This window comes from Trachurus trachurus, assembly GCF_905171665.1.
Source record: "Trachurus trachurus genome assembly, chromosome: 6".
In the NCBI taxonomy this organism is placed as follows: Eukaryota; Metazoa; Chordata; class Actinopteri; order Carangiformes; family Carangidae; genus Trachurus; species Trachurus trachurus.
Window position 1 is genome coordinate 33,467,416 of NC_139897.1, and position 18,973 is coordinate 33,486,388.

At 41.6% G+C, this 18,973-nt stretch overlaps 1 protein-coding gene across 1 annotated transcript in view; it reads right to left on the minus strand.

Annotated features, from left to right (window-relative positions):
• The window catches only part of LOC310987540 (NACHT, LRR and PYD domains-containing protein 12-like), a 427,459-nt gene that overhangs the window by 295,460 nt on the left and 113,026 nt on the right, over positions 1-18,973 (minus strand). Inside the window, exon 2 of the mRNA XM_083973848.1 lies at positions 18,859-18,973. This exon is cut by the window's right edge and continues 5 nt beyond it. Within this exon, the coding sequence (XP_083829974.1) occupies positions 18,859-18,973 (115 nt within the window). The remainder of the gene's footprint in view (positions 1-18,858) is intronic.

An 18,973-nucleotide genomic window follows, 5' to 3' on the forward strand; every position in this document is an offset into this window, starting at 1 on the left:
ATATATTTATCTTATACGAGCCCTTTGATCCAGAAATGCGAGTGTGAGAAGAGCGACAGACACAAACAGCGCACCTTTCATAAAAGACGCTCTATCTCCTTTTCTAGAAAAAAGGGAGGGATTTTGGTGAAACCCAGCCATGTGTAGCTTGACTTTTCTCAGGAACAGAGGCACGTAGAAACAAACGGTTTGTGGCCACTTGAAGCATTAAGGTAAACCTTTCAATTGAGCCACAGTATGTGTTGGTGGCAATAATATAGAATACACTGTGGCTCTACATAAAAAGTCAAAAATGGTCTAAATTGCCGGTACACTTGACTAAAACTTTGGAAAGGAGCGCGGCACTCAATGAGTTAATCATGTGGACAGGCTACATGAATAAAAACAACAACAACTTGTGCTTTGTTTTAGATATTCAAGAATATTTTATTGATCAGCTGGCCTCCGATGATCAGAAAAAACGTCAATTACAGGTCTCTTTTATGGTCGAAATGACCTGAGCTCCGGATGGGTCGGACATATTTTACACCGGCTTTTAGACGACCACGATCACATCATGTTGAAGGGATCAGTGAGACATTCACAGACCGTCCACTTTTACCACGATGTGAAGGTAACGGTGAGAAGGGAGAGTAGCCAGGTTGTACAGATCAGCTGTGACTGCGTCGCTGGCGGCTGCAGCTGCTGCTGCTGCTGACACGCTGTACGTAACGTTACGGTCTAAACACGGACACTCCTCCTGAAGTAAGGGGCTGTGTTTTGTTGATGTTAGAGCAGTCGAGGACGGCACATGTCCTCCCAGCCTTCCTAGACATATTTACAGAAGAGAAAAGGTCCACTTCTTGGCGCTTGCATTCAAATGCCACAGAACTCATCGCTGCCTGACTGGGAGCTGTCACCGCAGTAATGGCGGCTGCTCGACTCGGACGGTTATTTCGCCGAATTCTTGTATAATCAAGTGTCTGGACTTCCTGGCCTTGAACAGCATCCCTGCCCACGAGGCAACACTGCCCAAGGTTTCCAGTACCCATCTTGCTTGGACGTGGGTAACAGTTGTTATTGTGATATCATCCATGAACGCTCGTAGCACCAGCTGGACAATACCTGACTCCACTTTAGGGCCCCGGGTTATGTGGTGGCATTTTTTATGAGAAATGACATATAAGCCTGAAAACAAAAAGACCAATGAAAAGAAAGTTATGCCACCTTTAAAGACTGAGTGTGAGCTGTGTTATTATGTCATTAATAATCACCATTTATGTTATTATGTGTTGATTTAAATAGTTAGAATATACTTATTTCTTGTGTTCTTATGTTGTTTCACTCCACCGTGGCTTTATCATCACTGATTGCCATTATCTGCCTACAAACATCACAACATGCCCTTTAACACCACTTAATGGATGAAAGTGTACATTTCAACAGGGTTTGGAGTACAAGGCAAAAGTGCAAAGTCATGAGACAAGAGTGAACTATGTATGACCCCTTGTAACACCTGGTGTTTTGCTGAAAGTTGTTATGCTAGTACAAATCCATGAAAATGCTAACATGCTAGGGCTGAAAAAGGGATCACAGAATCGCATGTAAGTCTATGGGCAGCCTCTTAGAATACATTGGCAGAATGGCTTCATTGGGATAGCATGCTAGCTGAAATCACGGATTTAGCAGAGGATAAGGCCATGGGATGGGAAAGTACCCAAAGTCACACACACACACCAGCATAAAAGCCACACTCGGATGATGTGAAAATCAGTCACTTCTACCCTCCTGACGACACTTTTTCTTTTTCATATACTTTGTATCTTGTAGAGTGACTCGGGGCGTTAACTTGTGTCTACTTTGTCTGAGAGTGAATGAAAGACAACTCTGCTTCGGATCCATCCCTCTCCAGCGTTTTATTGGAGTCTTCAAAGTTATTATGTTAGAGTGATGCTGAATAAGTTTAAGGCCCAAAAGAGATAAGCTTATTTACTTCATTAGTTCTGCCCTCTGCTGCTGTTCTCAGAAGGTTCATCCCCATGATGAATAGGATGGGGGAGATGGTACACCCCGTAGGGATCCCCTTCTGGAGGTCCAGCCAGTTGGTGGTAAAAAAGGGGCTGATGTAAACCTGAGTTTGAACCCAGCAAGATAGCTGGTGATCATGTCTGGGATTGCCACTGGGATGTAATAGTGGTCGAGTCCTTCTTGGATGAGGTCGTGTGGGATTGACCCGTAAGCATTAGCAAGATCTAACCAGACTGTAGATGTTCCCTCTCCTCCCTCACCTCGCCGACACCGACAGGACAAGATAAAAGAAAAAATCTTTATATCCATGTTAAGTTCTGAAGTTGTTAAAAAGATTTGATGTGGTGAAAGTGAAAAAAAGAGAGAAAAATAATATCGGCTATGACATGTTTTATTTTTACTTTTATACTGATACTGATGTGGTTCGGTCTTTAACTTCCACCTCCACCTGGACCTGGGTTTCCTTCTTCACTGCAGCTCCTCCTCCTCCTCCTGCTCTTCACCCTCCTCCTCCTCCTCCTGCTCCTCCTCCTCTTCACCCTTCTCCTCCTCCTCCTCCTCCTCCTCCTGCTCCTCCCCCTCTTCCTCCTCCTCTTCCTCCTCCTCCTCCTTCTCCTCCTCTTCACCCTCCTCCTCCTCATCTTCCTCCTCCTCTATCTCCTCCTCATCTTCCTGCTCCTCCTCCTCTTCACCCTCCTCCTCCTGCTCCTCCTCCTCCTCCTCTTCACCCTCCTCCTCCTCCTCCCTCCTCTTCTTCTTCCTCCTCCTGCTCCTCCTCCTCTTCACCCTCTTCCTCCTCCTCCTCCTGCTCCTCCTCCTCTTCACCCTCCTCCTGCTCCTCTTCACCCTCCTCCTGCTCCTCCTCCTCCTCCTCTGTCTCCTCCTCCTCCTCCTGCTCCTCCTCCTCCTGCTTCTCCTCCTGCTCCACTTCACCCTCCTCCTGTTTCAGGTACTAAAATACACTTTTAAATGCAACATGGTGGTTAAAATAATGTAAAGTTAAGGTTTTACACGTCTGTGAACGAGGAAGAGAAAGGTTCCGACCGGAAACTTCACGAACAGAATAAACAGTGACACCTTGTTGTTGTTGTTGTTGTTGTTGTTCTTCTTCTTCTTCTTCTTCTTCTTCTTCTTCTTCTTCTTCTTCTTCTTCTTCTTCTTCTTCTGTTTTGTTTAACGGCGGTTGGCAACCAACCAACTTACAGGTGCATTACCGCCACCCTCTGGACTGGAGTGTGAACAGGAGAATGCCAGGAAACAAAATAAATAAAGAGAAAGAAAGAAAAAAGAAACACTTCACACTCACACACACACTCTACTACTAGCTGCTCCCAAGACACTTAAATCCTTTGTTCCAGCCCCGTCTCTTTTAAAAATAACAAGACCTTTCCATACATACTTGATGTCTCACTAAGGATGCTCTCTAAGGAGAAGCATATCTTGGCTTGCTTCACAGCCTCTTTCATTTTCTTCCTCTCCTCCTCATATGCTGGACACCAAATTAACACATGTTCTACACATTCTACTTCCCCACAAAACTCACAAGTTCCTGTCGGATGCTTCCCTATCATGTGCAATGTTTTATTTAATCCTGTATCCTCAGTCGGGTAATAACTGCCTCTTCTCTCCTACTTCTACTCAGGGTTTCTGCAGGTCATTAAAAAGCATTAAAAGTCATTCAATATATATTTTGCTAAAATTAAGGCCTTAAATGGCATTAAAAGGCATTACTTTTGATTCTCAAAGGCATTAAAAAATTTATAAAAAGTTGATTGATTCATACAGTGAGATTTTGTCATCATTACATCCCTATAGAGCACAAAGAGCAGAAGAATAGGGGGATTATACAGTTAATTTACAGTAAAATTAAATGTGGGTGAAGAAATGGATCATTTAAATTAATTAATAAATTAAATGAATTATTATTAAATTAATATTTTTAGGTGGTGGCAGGCTACTGTTGACTTTTTTTTTTTAAATCGCTATCTGCAAAAATCGGTTTCGGCAGGTCAGGCCTTTTAAAATTCGGTGATCTGCCAGAAAATTGCAGTCGGTGCTCCCCTATTGGTGTGATAAACATGCAGAACCAAGTAATTGGGTGTATGTATGCACACGTATAGTATTTGCAGTCACGGGCATTAAAAATGTTTGAAATGGCATTAAAAAGGGCATTAAAAAGTATTCAATTAGATTTGCTGGTACCTGCAGAAACCCTGTCTACTGGTTCTCCTCCCACCACCAACCTGTTTTTGGATATTGTGCAAATGCCTGCATGTATCTAAAAAAAACCCACACCTCCTGCCATGTTGTGCACATATGGTTCTTGATTATACTCTTTGCTTCTGATCCAATCAGCCACACGACTGCACACATGCCTTAAAATATAATGTATGGAAATGTTTCAGGTGTTAAAATACACTTTTAAATGCAACATGGTGGTTAAAATAATGTAGAGTTAAGTTTTTACACGTCTGTGAGGTTCAAGGTATCCTTTATTTACAGTATACCACAGTAAAAGTACTTGTTACTGCAAAGGGACAGGACAATCGCCTCCAAAACAAAGATGAACTTTTAATTAACTTTGATTTGTTGTTGTGAAGCAGAAGATTGTATCTTTTTTAAGTTGACTTCTGTTTGCTGCAGATCTGTAGCACAAAGTCTCTTATACCAAACACAATATGTATCTGTTGCTAATGTTTTGTTGTATTCAATGTTGTTGTGTGTTTTAACCAGACTGTGAAGCCAAAGGATGATTTCTACATTTGTGGAGAATAAAGATGATTGTTGTTATTATTACCAACATTTTTGCTGTTGTTGATTCGAAGTAATAGTATAAACTTTGTTTGTATAGTTCTTATGAAGATAGATTTACAAAGTGCTTCAAAACTATTTGCTACACAACAAAACAAACACTTAAGATGAAATTGAGCAGCAAAGAATGAAAGGACGAAACAGAAACTCCAAAAAGAGAAATAATGTAATGGAGGGACATGGAGAGTTTTATAGGTAAGTAAAATCTGAAAATCAACCTTGAGACTAAAGGGAATCACAAGTATGTGCTTAGTTTTCGTTATACAGGTTCCAGAAAAACTGGAGCTGCAGTACAGGCTGTCGACCACTAGATGGAGCACAGGAGAGCTGAGGCCGATCAGTGTGAGAGGAGTTTTTCATCCAGAGGAACCACAGTAACACAAACTGAGTTCATGAAGAAATAAATAAATAAAATAAATAAACCTGCTGTATGTTCAAAGATGTTAATGTCACACTGACAAAGTCTTGCAAATAAAAATTATAAAAAGAGCTAAACATTTTTATTGAACTTCAGTTTATGATGTTATTCTGTTAAAGGGGCCATATTATGCAAAATCCACTTTCTACAGGTTTTGTAGTGGTCCTGTGTGTTCCCGTGGCCTTTCTATGATGCCTGGAGGTGAAAAAAGTCTGTTCACTCCCTTAATTGATTTCTACACTTTTTTGAGATCGTGTCTTCAAACGGGCGAATTGGAAGTTGCTGGCAGACTTGACGTCAGGATGCGCTGAACTCAGGTGACTCCACCTCCCGGTACTTCCTTATACTCCCCCTGGGCCAGTCTGGAAAAACGTGAGCTCCGCCCGGTGACACTTTTCCAGAACCGCGACCCCCATTCTCCCCCTCATCCACACACACACGCTCCCCCCCCCCCTCCCCGTCCGTCCGTCCGTCCGTCCGTCCGTCATTTGACATGAAGCGGTCGGCCTACGGGAGGAGCGGTCCGTACCGCGGCGGCCAGATGATCCTTTTGAATCATTGACTGAAAAACAGCTGCCTGTCATTAAAAATGAAATCGCGGATCAGAGAATATTGGAATGATACCGCTTCTCATCAGCGCAGCGGTCCGACTCCTCATCACGGAATGAGAGACATCTGAGCGAGGAAGTCTCCTCTCCCGGCGCAAAACCACCTCAATATTCTCCGGTAACTTCTCATCAGTCCATACAACAGTGCACAGTTTGTGCTGCGCTCCTCAGTTTCACTTGTTTTTTTGATTTGACAGTTTCACACAGAACTTTCTGATGGTAGTAGGAGTCTCTCCATGTTTCTCCTTCTGCCACAGTAAAAAAATAAAAAAATAAAGAAGGAACATTTAGCCTACATTTTTTTCAGACAAGATGCCAGTCTCAGAATTTTTTTTTTTTTTTTTTTTTTTCGGAAAACAATGCCCGACCCCTGTCCCAATGTCAACACTGGCACATGTACCTGTAGTGAAAACCACACCCTCTCCCCGTGACAGGTGTGGAGTGGACGTGGTTTACACATCTTATTTCATTTCATTTCATTTTGATTTATTTCATTCATGGTTCTCACATAGTTGCACATATACATTGTGTACACATTTTCAACATGAATGAAAAGGAGCAGGATGAAGAAAAAACTTATAATTCCTGCCCCTCTCTGTTGTTACAAATTTCATTGGCTTACTTCAACACCAATATTATTCTCTGTTTCAAAATATTAAAGATAATGAAACATAGTAATGACAAAAAAACAAACAAACAAAATAACGGTAAACACCACTCATCTATCTATCTTTTTCTTTTTCTCCCTTCTTTTTCTCTTTCTCCTTCTTCTTTTTTGTAAATACTTATCTTTTCTTTTTTAAACATTTTCTTAAACTGAGACATACTTGTACAGCTTTTCAGTTCCTTGCTTTGTGAATGCCATACTTTTACACCTGCAATAGAAATACACATTTGTTTTAAGCTCAACCTTGCAAATGTATGTTTAAAATCAAACTTCAGTCTGTTGTCCCTTTCCTCCAATTTAAACAAGCTTTGTAAATGTTCAGGTAATGATCTGTTCTTTGCTTTAAACATTATTTTTAGGGTCTGTAATTCTATTATATCGGCCATTTTCAACAAACCTGCAGAAATAAAAAATCTATTTGAGGGATCTCTATTACCTGCCTTGTGGATTACTCTTACTGCTCTTTTTTGTAGCAGAATCAGAGGAGCGATGTTACTTACATAAGTGTTGCCCCACACCTCCACGCAGTAATTAAAATATGGCAAAATAAATGTACAATACAGAATTCTTAGTGTGTTAGTGTCCAAGACAAACTTAACCTTATTCAGAATATAGATACTCTTTGCCACCTTGGCTTTTACATATGCTATGTGGTTTTTCCATGACAACTTGTCCTCCAGGATAACGCCCAGAAACCTAAATACAGACACTCTTTCAATAATCTCTCCTGCAAATGAAAGTTCAATTTCATCCTTTTTTCGATTTGTAAAAACCATAAATTTAGTTTTTTTCAAATTTAACAAAAGCTTGTTTTCATCAAACCATCTCTTAAGTTTAACCATTTCATTAGTGATGTTTTCTGCAATAATCCCCAAATCATCCCCAGAACAAAAAAAATTAGTATCATCAGCAAACAAAACAAACTGCAGAATCTTTGAAACATCACAAATATCATTAATATATAAAATAAAAAGTTTAGGTCCCAAAACGGATCCTTGTGGGACTCCACATACAGTCCTCATGCATTCTGATTTGTAACCCTCTAGCTGAACATATTGTTTTCTATTTTGTAAATAACTACTTAACCAGTCCAAGGCAATTCCTCTCACACCATAATTATGTAATTTAGAAATTAAAATTTCATGATTTATTGTATCAAACGCCTTTTTTAAATCAATAAAAACCCCAACTGTATATTTTTTGTTATCTACTGCCGTTGTTATTTCTTCCGTTATTTTCATTAGTGCCATTGCTGTAGATCGGTTGGTTCGAAACCCATACTGACTCTCACTCAGCAAGTGATTCTTTTCAAGAAATATGTCTAACTTCTGTACAAACAGTTTTTCAAGCACTTTTGAAAATTGTGAGAGCATTGACACGGGTCTATAGTTATTAAATTCATGTTTGTCGTCGGACTTAAATAATGGAATAACCTTTGCCGTTTTCATCCTCTCTGGAAAAACACCTGTACTTAAAGAGAGATTAAATATGTAATTTAAAGGTTTAATTATACAATCAATAGTTTTTTTCACTATACACATGTCTATCCCATCACTGTCTGTTGATGTCTTACTCTTTGTTTTGGTTATGATCGATATTATTTCATTCTCACTCACCCCACCTAGGTACATTGACTGTAGCACCTTGCTTCCCATTTTTTCTTTTCTCTCGGATTGTTGATTTTGTGTTGAGATTGTGTTAGCTAAATTTGGCCCAATATTTACAAAAAAAGAGTTAAATTCATTGGCAACTTGATTCATGTCTTTAATTTCTCGATTCTCATTAATAAAATAATTTGGCATAGCTGTTGGAGCTGTTTTGTTCCTCATTACCTCATTCAGGATCCTCCATGTTCCTTTCAAATTATCTTTATTTTCTTTTAGTATTTTATTATAATACTCCCTTTTGGCCTGCCTCATTATTGTTGTTAACTTATTTTTATACCTCTTATACTTATTTTCAGCATTGTTTGTTCTAAATTTAATAAAGTCTCTATACAGTGTGTTTTTCTTTTTACAAGCATTTTGTAAGCCCTTGGTAATCCAAGGTTTTTTGTTGTTACTACCTTTGTGCTTAAGTTGAATTATTGGACAATGTTTATCGTAATGTGTTATGAAACATTTTAAAAAAGAATCATATGCATCGTTTACTCCCTCTGTATAAACCTCATTCCATTCCTCATTTAACAAATCATTTCTAAACTTAAGTATTGCTTCCTCTGATCTTACCCTTGCATATCTATAACAGTTTTCCTTTACCATACTCTTTATGTGACAATCATATATTACAAACACTGGTAAATGATCACTGATGTCATTTATTACTAACCCACAAGTGATATTATTCTCTGTGACATTCAAAAATATATTGTCAATCAGAGTAGCACTAGATGATGTAATTCTACTAGGCTTTGTGATTAGGGGGTGGAAACCTCTACTGAATAGAGTGTCCAAAAAATCTGATGTTGCTTTATGTTTTGCTGCACAGAGTAGATCAATGTTCACATCTCCACAGATCATATACGTCTTGTTTTCATTCACTCTACTTATTATCTCTTCTAGACTATCTACAAACGTTTCTACATTTGACCCTGGGGTTCTGTATACACAAGTAACCACAATGTTTCTGCTCTTTTCTAACTCAATTTCCACAGTTATACATTCCATTAGATTTTCTTTAACAATTGTCATATTTTGAATTACTCTGCATCTCAAGTCTCTGTCAACAAAAAAAGCCACTCCCCCTCCGATCTTATTTTCTCTATTTATGTAGTGTAACTCATAGCCATCAAGATGAAACTCAGTGCCTCTCTCTTTCTTTATCCATGTCTCTGATAATGCAATCACCTTAAAATTTCCTTTTAATTTATTCAGATACTCTTTAATTTTAGTAAAGTTTGCATACATGCTTCTTGAATTAAAATGAATTAATGAAAATGTATTGTCCATTACAATTTTGGCATTGAGCTCATCATCAGAATAATATTTACAAGTGTCAATAATATTATTAAACACGTGACTCTCCGGGTCTACCTGATATTCAAAATCATACACTTTGCAGTCAGATCCCGTAAATGTTCGATTCTCTAGGAACTCTGTCATTTAAGACAAGAGAACTAAATACAGCAACAAAACAAACAATAAACAACAAAATTTCATGGTGACTGTTTTTACACAGGGAATCCCCAGTCTACTGTCCTTGTCTTTGTTTTGTCTATCTGTCCATACCTTTTTCATAAAGTCACTTTCTGGTGTCTCCTCTTCGACTCCTCTTCGTTTTCCCTCGCGCCTCCTCTTCATCCTCTTCCTCCTCTTCTTCGTCGCCGTCTTCATGCTTTTTGATAGCATCCAATAATGTCTTTACCCCAGACAGCATTTCCTTTGCCAGGTTTGCTCTCCTGCTGGGCGCAGTCTCCCACCCGGAAGCCTTCAGCATGGACTCCAAGTCGGGCTCTCTGGGCGTCATCTCCATGGCAACTCCATAGTCGCGGAGCCCCTCTGCTGCGTGTCGGGGGTCGCGAAACACTCTCACTTTTCCTCCAGCCTCAGTTATCTTCAGCCTTGCTGGAAAAAGCACACGCGCCTTTATCCCTCTCTCCTTCAGTTGCTTTCTGACATCCCTGTACTTTGCTCTCTCCTGGAACACTTTGTTAGTGAAATCTTCGTCAAAGTAGATGCGGGTGTTATCTGAAATTTGCATTTCAAGGTGCAGACACAGAAATGGCTCGTTCGCAGGAGAGCTCTGGAGAGCCACTTTTAGATTACTGAGATGTAGAGCTGTAGATTGATTTGGGGACAATACAATAGGAATACTATATGGTTGGACAACTTAGAACCATGTGAAATAGTTGAAAAACAGCATAATATGGGACCTTTAAAGTCAGAGTTTCCCCTCAGTCTGAGCTGCAGTGTGTGTCGTCGTCCTGCAGGTGGAGACAGAGCTCTGTAACTAATGTCATGGTGTGCTCACTGACCCCAGAGACAGGTTTAAGTAGCTACACTCCAGTAACAACAAACAGTGAATGATGAATTTCATTTTCTTTCTTGGATTAGCATAACATTTAAGCTGCTGTTAAACAATTTGAAAAACAAGATCGATCCATTTCTTTTGAAGATATTCTAAATTTTATGTTTTAGGAAATAGAGCAGTGGTAACGTTCTTGGAAACATAAATATTTTTCCATACAATTGTTTCCATTTTCCATATTTTTCCAGACCTGGAAATGTATCAAATCTATTTCCATACTTCTCCATACTTGAGTAGGAACTCTGAATAAAAATGCTTCATATGATACACTGCAGTAGAAATACTTTCTTTAGTTACAGTAGGAAAGTAAAATGACTCCCTGTACTTACAGTAGCACAGTAAAAATACTTAATTTATTTATAGTAAAACAATAAACTACTTCCTGTAGATACAGTATCAGAGTAAAAGTACTTCTTACAAGGTATCGCAGTGAATACTTCTTATATTTATAGTATCAGAGTAAATACTTTTACTCTACAGTAAAAGTATTTAGTTTGGAGTTAGTGGAGTAAAAGTACTCCCTGTACTTGAGTGACAGGTGAAGCTCATTGTTCCTGTTTGACTCAACACCTTTACCTGTGACTGGATCACTGATGATTGACACATTGAAGCTGCTGCAGCGTTTTCTGTGTCTGTGATGTCATAGATGATGTCATGTGTGATGTCACATCCTGACAGGTTCACCTGCTGCACTTTACACTTTATTTCACTCCCACAGTCTCATCAGCTGTGGAAACAGCTACAGATCAGTAACACGCAGAGTCTCCAGTCGAAAGTCTGGACTCTTCACAAGATCATGAAGCTGCTGCAGAGATGAAGAAGAGCTCAGGGTGTTGTAGTAATTGTTGTAGTATCCTCTCAAGTCCAGTTCTCTCAGGTAGGAGGGGTTGGACTTCAGAGCTGAGACCAGAGAAGAACAGCTGATCTCTGACAAACTGCAGTTGTTCAATCTGAATAAAGAATAAAAGAAGAAGATGAAATGATTGATGACTGATCAGATGTGTCCTGATCAATGATCAGTGTGTAAATGAGTAGAGGGACTTTGTATGGGAGGACGTTTAGGGACACACACACACACACACACACACACACACACACACACACACACACACACACACACACACACACACACACACACACACACACACACCACACACACACACACACACACACACACACACACACACACACACACACACACACACACACACCTGTAGTGATCAGATCATTGATTATTGATCAGTGAAATGAGCTGAAAGTGAAGAGTCATTGGCCGCGTTTCCCAGATTTGTTAAGAAGCTCTTAGCGCTAAGATCTTCTTAGGAGCGCTCTTAAGAACGCTGTGAAAGAAGAACGTGTTTCCCAGAGTCGCTCTTAGCTTAAGAAGATCTTTCACTAAGAAGGAAATGTAAGATCGAGCTGACCCACTCTTTCGAGTCTTCTTAGCGACCAACGCTCACGTTTTCAAGGCAAATCAATATCACACTAAGCAAGATTTAAACAGTGCACATCGTATGTTTAAAACATATTAAATTATGTGCTGAAATAAAAAATAAAGAGATAAAAAATAAAATAAGAACAATAAATAACCTAAATATGAGGAATAACATGTGCTCTGCACATCAGGCACACAAATAAAATTAATCATCATGACTATCATTTATCATAATTTCTACGCACACATCCACGTCCCATATCTGCATGAACATCAAAAACAACCGTTCTTAAATCAACCCCAGTGTCGCTGTTGCATCGTGTTTTTACGCAGTGGGCAGCTTCTTGGTGTGGTGGGGGCATCGCAAGCAAGGGTCAGTATCACGGAGTGTGGCAGCCGTGACACCGATCCTCCTGTGCCATGTTATGCTGGCACCAAAAAGACTGTCACGCATTAACACTCCACTGCCTAAATATATATGTATACATGTACATCTGGATAGCATTGATCACTCAGTGATGATGAGAAAAGAAAAACGTGTTGACCACCAAAATAATTTTCTATTGGGTGGATTCGAACCCAGACCACAGCAATGCTTCAACTTGTAGTGGGGATACTCTATCAAGTGAGCTATTTGCTACCCTTGTGTTACTGAATTATTGTGTTTTCATTCTTTCCAGAGTTGTCTGGCTGTAAACCAGCCAGCCCCTGCGCACGTTTTTATTTTTTATTTTCACACACATCAATCACATGGTCACGCAGCCGTCTCAGCCGCATCATTACGCAGCTGTGCCGTGTCATCTACGGCCAGTCCGTCACTGCCCGTGACCAATGCGGCAACAACAGCGGAGAAGTTTCTAATCAGGCCCGTCGACACCTGTGTTAACCCCATGTTTGGAAAGTGGAAATCCCGTTTTCGGTTTATTCATCGCCCGTCGGTGCAGCTGCGCTTGTAACTGTGTGACTTATGCGTGTATTAGGTGGCGTGTGATATAATAATCGATTTGCCTGGCATCGATTGATTCAGTTTCAGTACCGTGGTGGTGGACAGCTCCCGTTAAGAGCTTCTTAAGAAGCTTCTTTGGCGTGATCTTAAGGTTCTCCTAAGAAGGCAGTTAAGAACGCATCTGGGAAAAACCCGTATCTTAGCACTCCTTCTTAGCCGAACCCTTCTTAAGAGCCTTCTTACGTCCTTAAGAAAGATCGAATCTGGGAAACGCGGCCAGTGTCAGTGTGAGAGAAGAACAAGTGGAAACATGAGACAACAACTATTTCAAACATCCTTCATTCATGACATCAAAGTCAATGATTCAAGTTCTGAGTGAAGATCAATCAGGTTCAGTTGTGGATCAAAGATCTAAGATCTACAACAGTAACAGTCAGTGAACTGACCTCAGAGTCTCCAGTCTACAGTCTGGACTCTCCAGAAAACCACTCAGATCCTTCACTCCTGAATCCTGCAGCTTGTTTCCACTCAGGTCCAGGAGTCTCAGGTGGGAGGGGTTGGACTTCAGAGCTGAGACCAGAGAAGAACAGCTGATCTTTGACAAACTGCAGCGCTCCAATCTGAATAAAGAATAAAAGCAGTGAGTTGAGGACAAAGCTCCTTGTTGACAGCGTTCAGTGTCTCATCATCTGTTCAGAGCTGAAGAAGCTTCAGAAAGAACAAGTTTAGAAAATCAAAGTCCAACAGCTGAAGCAACAGGAAGCAGGTTAAACAGTCACATAGAGAGAAAACAGCTCATTAATATTCATGAGAAGCTGCTGCTGCTTCAACACAGACGCAGTGACTCCGCCTCTTCACCTGTCAGCTCCACCTGTGGCTCCATCCAGACAAACTCATGTTGTGCAGCCACATTGATCAGAGATTTACTGACCATGCTCAAGACAACAAACATGTGAGGCTGAACTATGTTACCATGACAACTAACGTGTACCAACCCTATGTTGAATGAAGCTCAGAGACAGAAAAACCTGAAACCAGCACACACACACACACCTGCTCATTATGGGATGATCACATGTGTTTCTGTAGTGGAGGTGAAACATGAAGAGAAACAGAGACTGGACTAAAAACCAGTGAGGTGCAGTCAGGGCTTTGATTTATTCACTTCATCTAAAGTTGGATTCTTTTGGACTTTCAGATAACTTTACTACAAGTTCAATGTGTCAGAATGTGGTGATTTTCATGGTCTAATAAAAGCCAGTAAACAGAGCTAGATTCTGTCCAGGCAGCAGCTGCACAAACCACTCAGCCATGTGTAGTATTACAGAGCAAAGGCCCATTGCTGCTCTGCCTCTTCTGTCAGTACCGTGTGTATGTGGCTGTTTGCACATGTGCAGTAAGTTCCCACAGAGAGTTCACATGGAGGTGAAAAGGCACAACGATACGCTGCCTCTTAACTTAACTGCACCATGTCTGAGCTGCACTTCTGTTCACATTGCCTTGGTGAATGGTCAACACACAGACGTGTCCCCTGGCTTTTTAGCGTCCAGCAGTTTAGCAGCTAATTCAACTGCAGTGATGCTCCACTGGAGAGGTGAACACCTTAATGAGCTTTCATCTGAAGAACAACAGCAGCTTTTATCTGACGGAGACCAACGCCTGAGCTACGGTGGCTAACAGTTAGCAAGTTGTAACCTACTCTCTCTCTGACACACACACACACACACACACACACACACACACACACACACACACACACACACACACACACACACACACACACACACACACACCATCATCATCATCATCATCATCATCATCACCACCACACTGACCTCTGAGTGACCTCTGACCCTTCACCTGCTACCAGCTGCAGTAACATGGAGTCACAATCAGTTGCTGCTTCAAACTGAACTTCACACATTTGAACTTAACACAGACAAAAGTCCAACAGGTCCAGTCAGTGAACTCACCTCAGAGTCTCCAGTCTACAGTTTGGACTCTCCAGTCCAGCACACACAACCTTCACTGATGAATCACTCAGGTTGTTTTCACTCAGGTCCAGTTCTGTCAGGTGGGAGGGGTTGGACTTCAGAGCTGAGGCCACGACTTCATAGTGACTCTCTGAGAGTTCACAACCACCAAGTCTGTGAAGAGAAAAATATCAAATGTGTCAGAATCAAATCAGATGAAAGCTGCAGTAAAAACACAGCTGATGCATCTGATGACAGGATGTGATGATGTGATGAACATCTGAGCTTCAGCTCATCTTCTCTGACTGAGTTTGACAGGAAACAATGATCCTCATCACTCTCACACGATGGACGGGACCCTGAAGCAAAGCCTGCTCACTTAGTAGTCGAAAATAATGAGAAAAAAAAGAAAAACTCTGTTTATGTGAACTACTGATCAATAATTATATTGATCATGTCTGGACTCACCGAGCCTTCCTGCAGTTCCTCACAGCTGGGATCAGTCTCTGTCGTCCCTGAGTTGATGTGTTGTACTTCTTCAGGTCCAACTCGTCCAGAACCTGCTCTGACATCTGCAGCATGTAGGCCAGAGCTGAACACTGGATCACAGAGAGTTTCTCTGATCTGTTCTTTGACTTGAGGAACTGTTGGATCTGCTGATGAACTGACTGGTCCTTCATCTCCGTCAGACAGTGGAAGATGTTGATGCTTCTGTCAGGAGAGATGAAATCAGACTTCATCTCCTTCAGGTTGTTGATGATTCTCTGGATGGTTTCTGGACTGTTGTCTGTCTGACCCAGCAGACCTCCTAACAGCCTCTGGTTGGACTCCAGAGAGAGGCCATGAAGGAAGCGAACAAACAGGTCCAGGTGACCGTTTCTACTCTGGAGGGATTTCTGCATGACTCTCTGCAGGAAGTTAACTTGGGGTGGAGGACTGCTTGCATTGGATCCAAAAAAATTCTGAATCTTCTTAAACAAAGACTTCTGTTTTGGTTCCTTTCTCCGTTTGTAGTCTTCTTCTTTTACTTCTTTGTCGCCATTGTCTTTTTCTACCGAGGACAAGTCACTGAAAACATTTTTCAAGACTTGTTCTCCCAGGAACTTCTTGAGGACCTGTGTGTTCCTGTTGGTGAAACAGTGGGACATGTAGACTGCAGCCAGAAACTCCTGAACACTCAGATGAACAAAGCAGTAGACTGTTTTCTGGAAGATCACACTCTCTCTTTTGAAGATCTCAGTACAGAGTCCTGAGTTCACCAAGGCCTCTGTGACATCCAGACCACACTGCTCCAGGTCTTCTTGGTAGAACATGATGTTTCCTTCCTCCAGCTGTTCAAACGCCAGCCTCCCCAGCTTCAGAAGAACTTCCCTGTCGGCCTCCGTCAGCTCCTGTGGACTCGTCTCATGTCCTTCACCGTACTTGTTCTTCTTCCTCTTTGTCTGGACCAGCAGGAAGTGTGAGAACAGGTCAGTCATGGTCTTGGGCAGCTCTCCTCTCTGGTCTGTGGTCAACATGTGCTCCAGAACTGTAGCACTGATCCAGCAGAAGACTGGGACTTGACACATGATGTGGAGGGTCCTGGACGTCTTGATGTGTGAGATGATTCTTCTGGACAGATCTTCATCACTGGACCTCCTCCTGAAGTACTCCTCCATCTGGGCGTCAGTGAAGCCTCGGACCTCTGTTACCCTGTCGACACATGTAGGAGGGATCTGATTGGCTGCTGCAGGTCTAGAGGTGATCCAGACCAGAGCCGAGTGAAGCAGATTCCCCTGGATGAGGTTTGTCAGCAGCACGTTGACTGATGACATCTGTGTGACTTCAGACACAACCTCCCTGTTGTTGAAGTCCAGTGACAGTCGGCTTTCATCCAGGCCGTCAAAGATGAAGAGAAGTTTACAGACAGCCAGCTGCTCTGCTGTGACCTTCTGTAATGTTGGATGGAAAACATGGAGCAGCCTGAGAAGACTCAACTGCTGATCTCTGATCAGGTTCAGCTCCCTGAACGAAAGCAGAACCAGCAGACTGACATCTTGGTTCTCCAAGCCCTCGGCCCAGTCCAGAGTGAACTTCTGCACCGAGAAGGTTTTTCCAACGCCAGCGACGCCGTTGGTCAGAACCACTCTGATGGGTCTCTGTTGGACAGGTGAGAACGTAGAGACGTCCTCTCTCTGTTGGACAGGTGAGACCATAGAGACGTCCTCTCTCTGTTGGACAGGTGAGACCGTAGAGACGTCCTCTGTCTGTTGGACAGGTGAGACCGTAGAGACATCCTCTCTCTGTTGGTCATGGAAGTCCTTAAAGATGTCGTTGCACTTGATTGGAGTGTCCTGGAGGATCTTCTTCTTCTTGGACGTTGTCTCCAGCTGTCTCACCTCATGTTGGGTATTAACCTCTTCACTCTGTCCCTCTGTGATGTAGAGCTCAGTGTAGATCCTGTTGAGGAGGGTTACACTTCCTGTTCCACTTCCTGTTCCCTCAGTTCCTTCAGTCACTCGTTCACATCTGCTCCACAGACTGATCTTATGTTGATCTAAAACCTCCTGCAGACCACGATCTGCTGAGAGAGAAGAGACAGAGTCAGACTGAAGACAGAGAGTCTGACAATCTGATTAGATTATTTCATCAGCTACTGAAAAACTACAGACAACATAGAGAAGGTTTGAATCATCATCTTAAATGTCAGTGCTGTGTGATGGAACAATGACTCTGGAGAAAACAGCAAATGACCACATCAGCAGACAGATGTTCAGTCTCACTTTGTCCACAGCTGCTCTGATTGGCTGTCTGCAGTCCACCTCTGGTTCTGGGTCTTTGTCCACACTGGGGACAGGAGGGGGGTCCTGAAGAACCAGACTGGTCCCAGTCTGAGGTGAAGCACTGTCTGCAGAACCAGTGTCCACAGCTGGTGGAGACTGGATCCTTCAGGACGTCCTGACAGAGACCACAGCAGGACAGCTGCTGGTCCACAGAGACACCACTCCTCTTCCTCCTGTCAAGACATTTCTGGATCAACAACATGTCACAGCTCCACATCTGAGCTCTGATTGGTTAACCACCTCAAGGGGGCGGGGCTTCAGTAAGCAGAGGAGCAGAGATAGAGAAAGTAGAGGAAGACGAGTGCAGAGAGACGAGCTGAATGAAGACCTGGTCATGAACTGGTCTGGTTTCTGTCTCTGTTTATCTGTTCACTGCAAAAACTCTTTTTTTCTTCTTTCTTATTCTTTCCAAGAATATTTGTCTTATTTCTTTTCAAAATGTCTAATTTCTAGTCTAAACTAATCTCTTTCAACTTAAAATAAGACTCTTCACCTAAAAATTAACTTGTTTTTAGATCATTTTCACTTGTTTTTAACACATTTTCACGAGAAATAGGCTAACTAAAACAATCTGCCAGTGAAAGCAGGTTTTTAGTGTAATAAGAAAGAAAACTTGCTCCACTATCAGATTTTTCTACTTACAGTATTTCAATTAAAAACAAGCTACTTTTTCATGTTAATGAGTCTCATTTTAAGTATAATTTGATTTGTTTTGACTAGAAATTACATTTAAACTAGAAATAAGACAAATATTCTTGGTAAAATTTTGAGTTTTTGCAGTGTTGACCTTAAATCTGGACTCTAAAACAAACTCCCTGTCTGAGCAGCTCGCCGTTCTGCTCCGCTGTTCTAAAAATAGCTTGCACCAACAATTAAAGGCAACAAACCTATACTGCTATGATTATAGGGATTATTGCAATAGGTCAATTTGGCAAAATGTTGAACTATCCCTTTAATTTGCATATTTGGTAACCCAAAAGTAACAGTCTAGTGCATATCTTCAATTGTGTGATACTTAGAGTTAGTTGTGTGTAATTTAGAGTTACTAATTACACTATTTTAACATGTAATTTGTAATTATACTGGATTACATTTTTAAAGTAACTCTCCCAGTCCTGCACACAGGTCTGTATCTGGTCTCTTACTGTGACTCTGGAGGTCCAGGTCCAAGACTGAAGTCTGGAAAAGGTCCCATGGACCGGTCACTCTTCATGGACAGACAGATGGATCCTGGAGACTCTGCTCTCAGTCTGTGGTTCT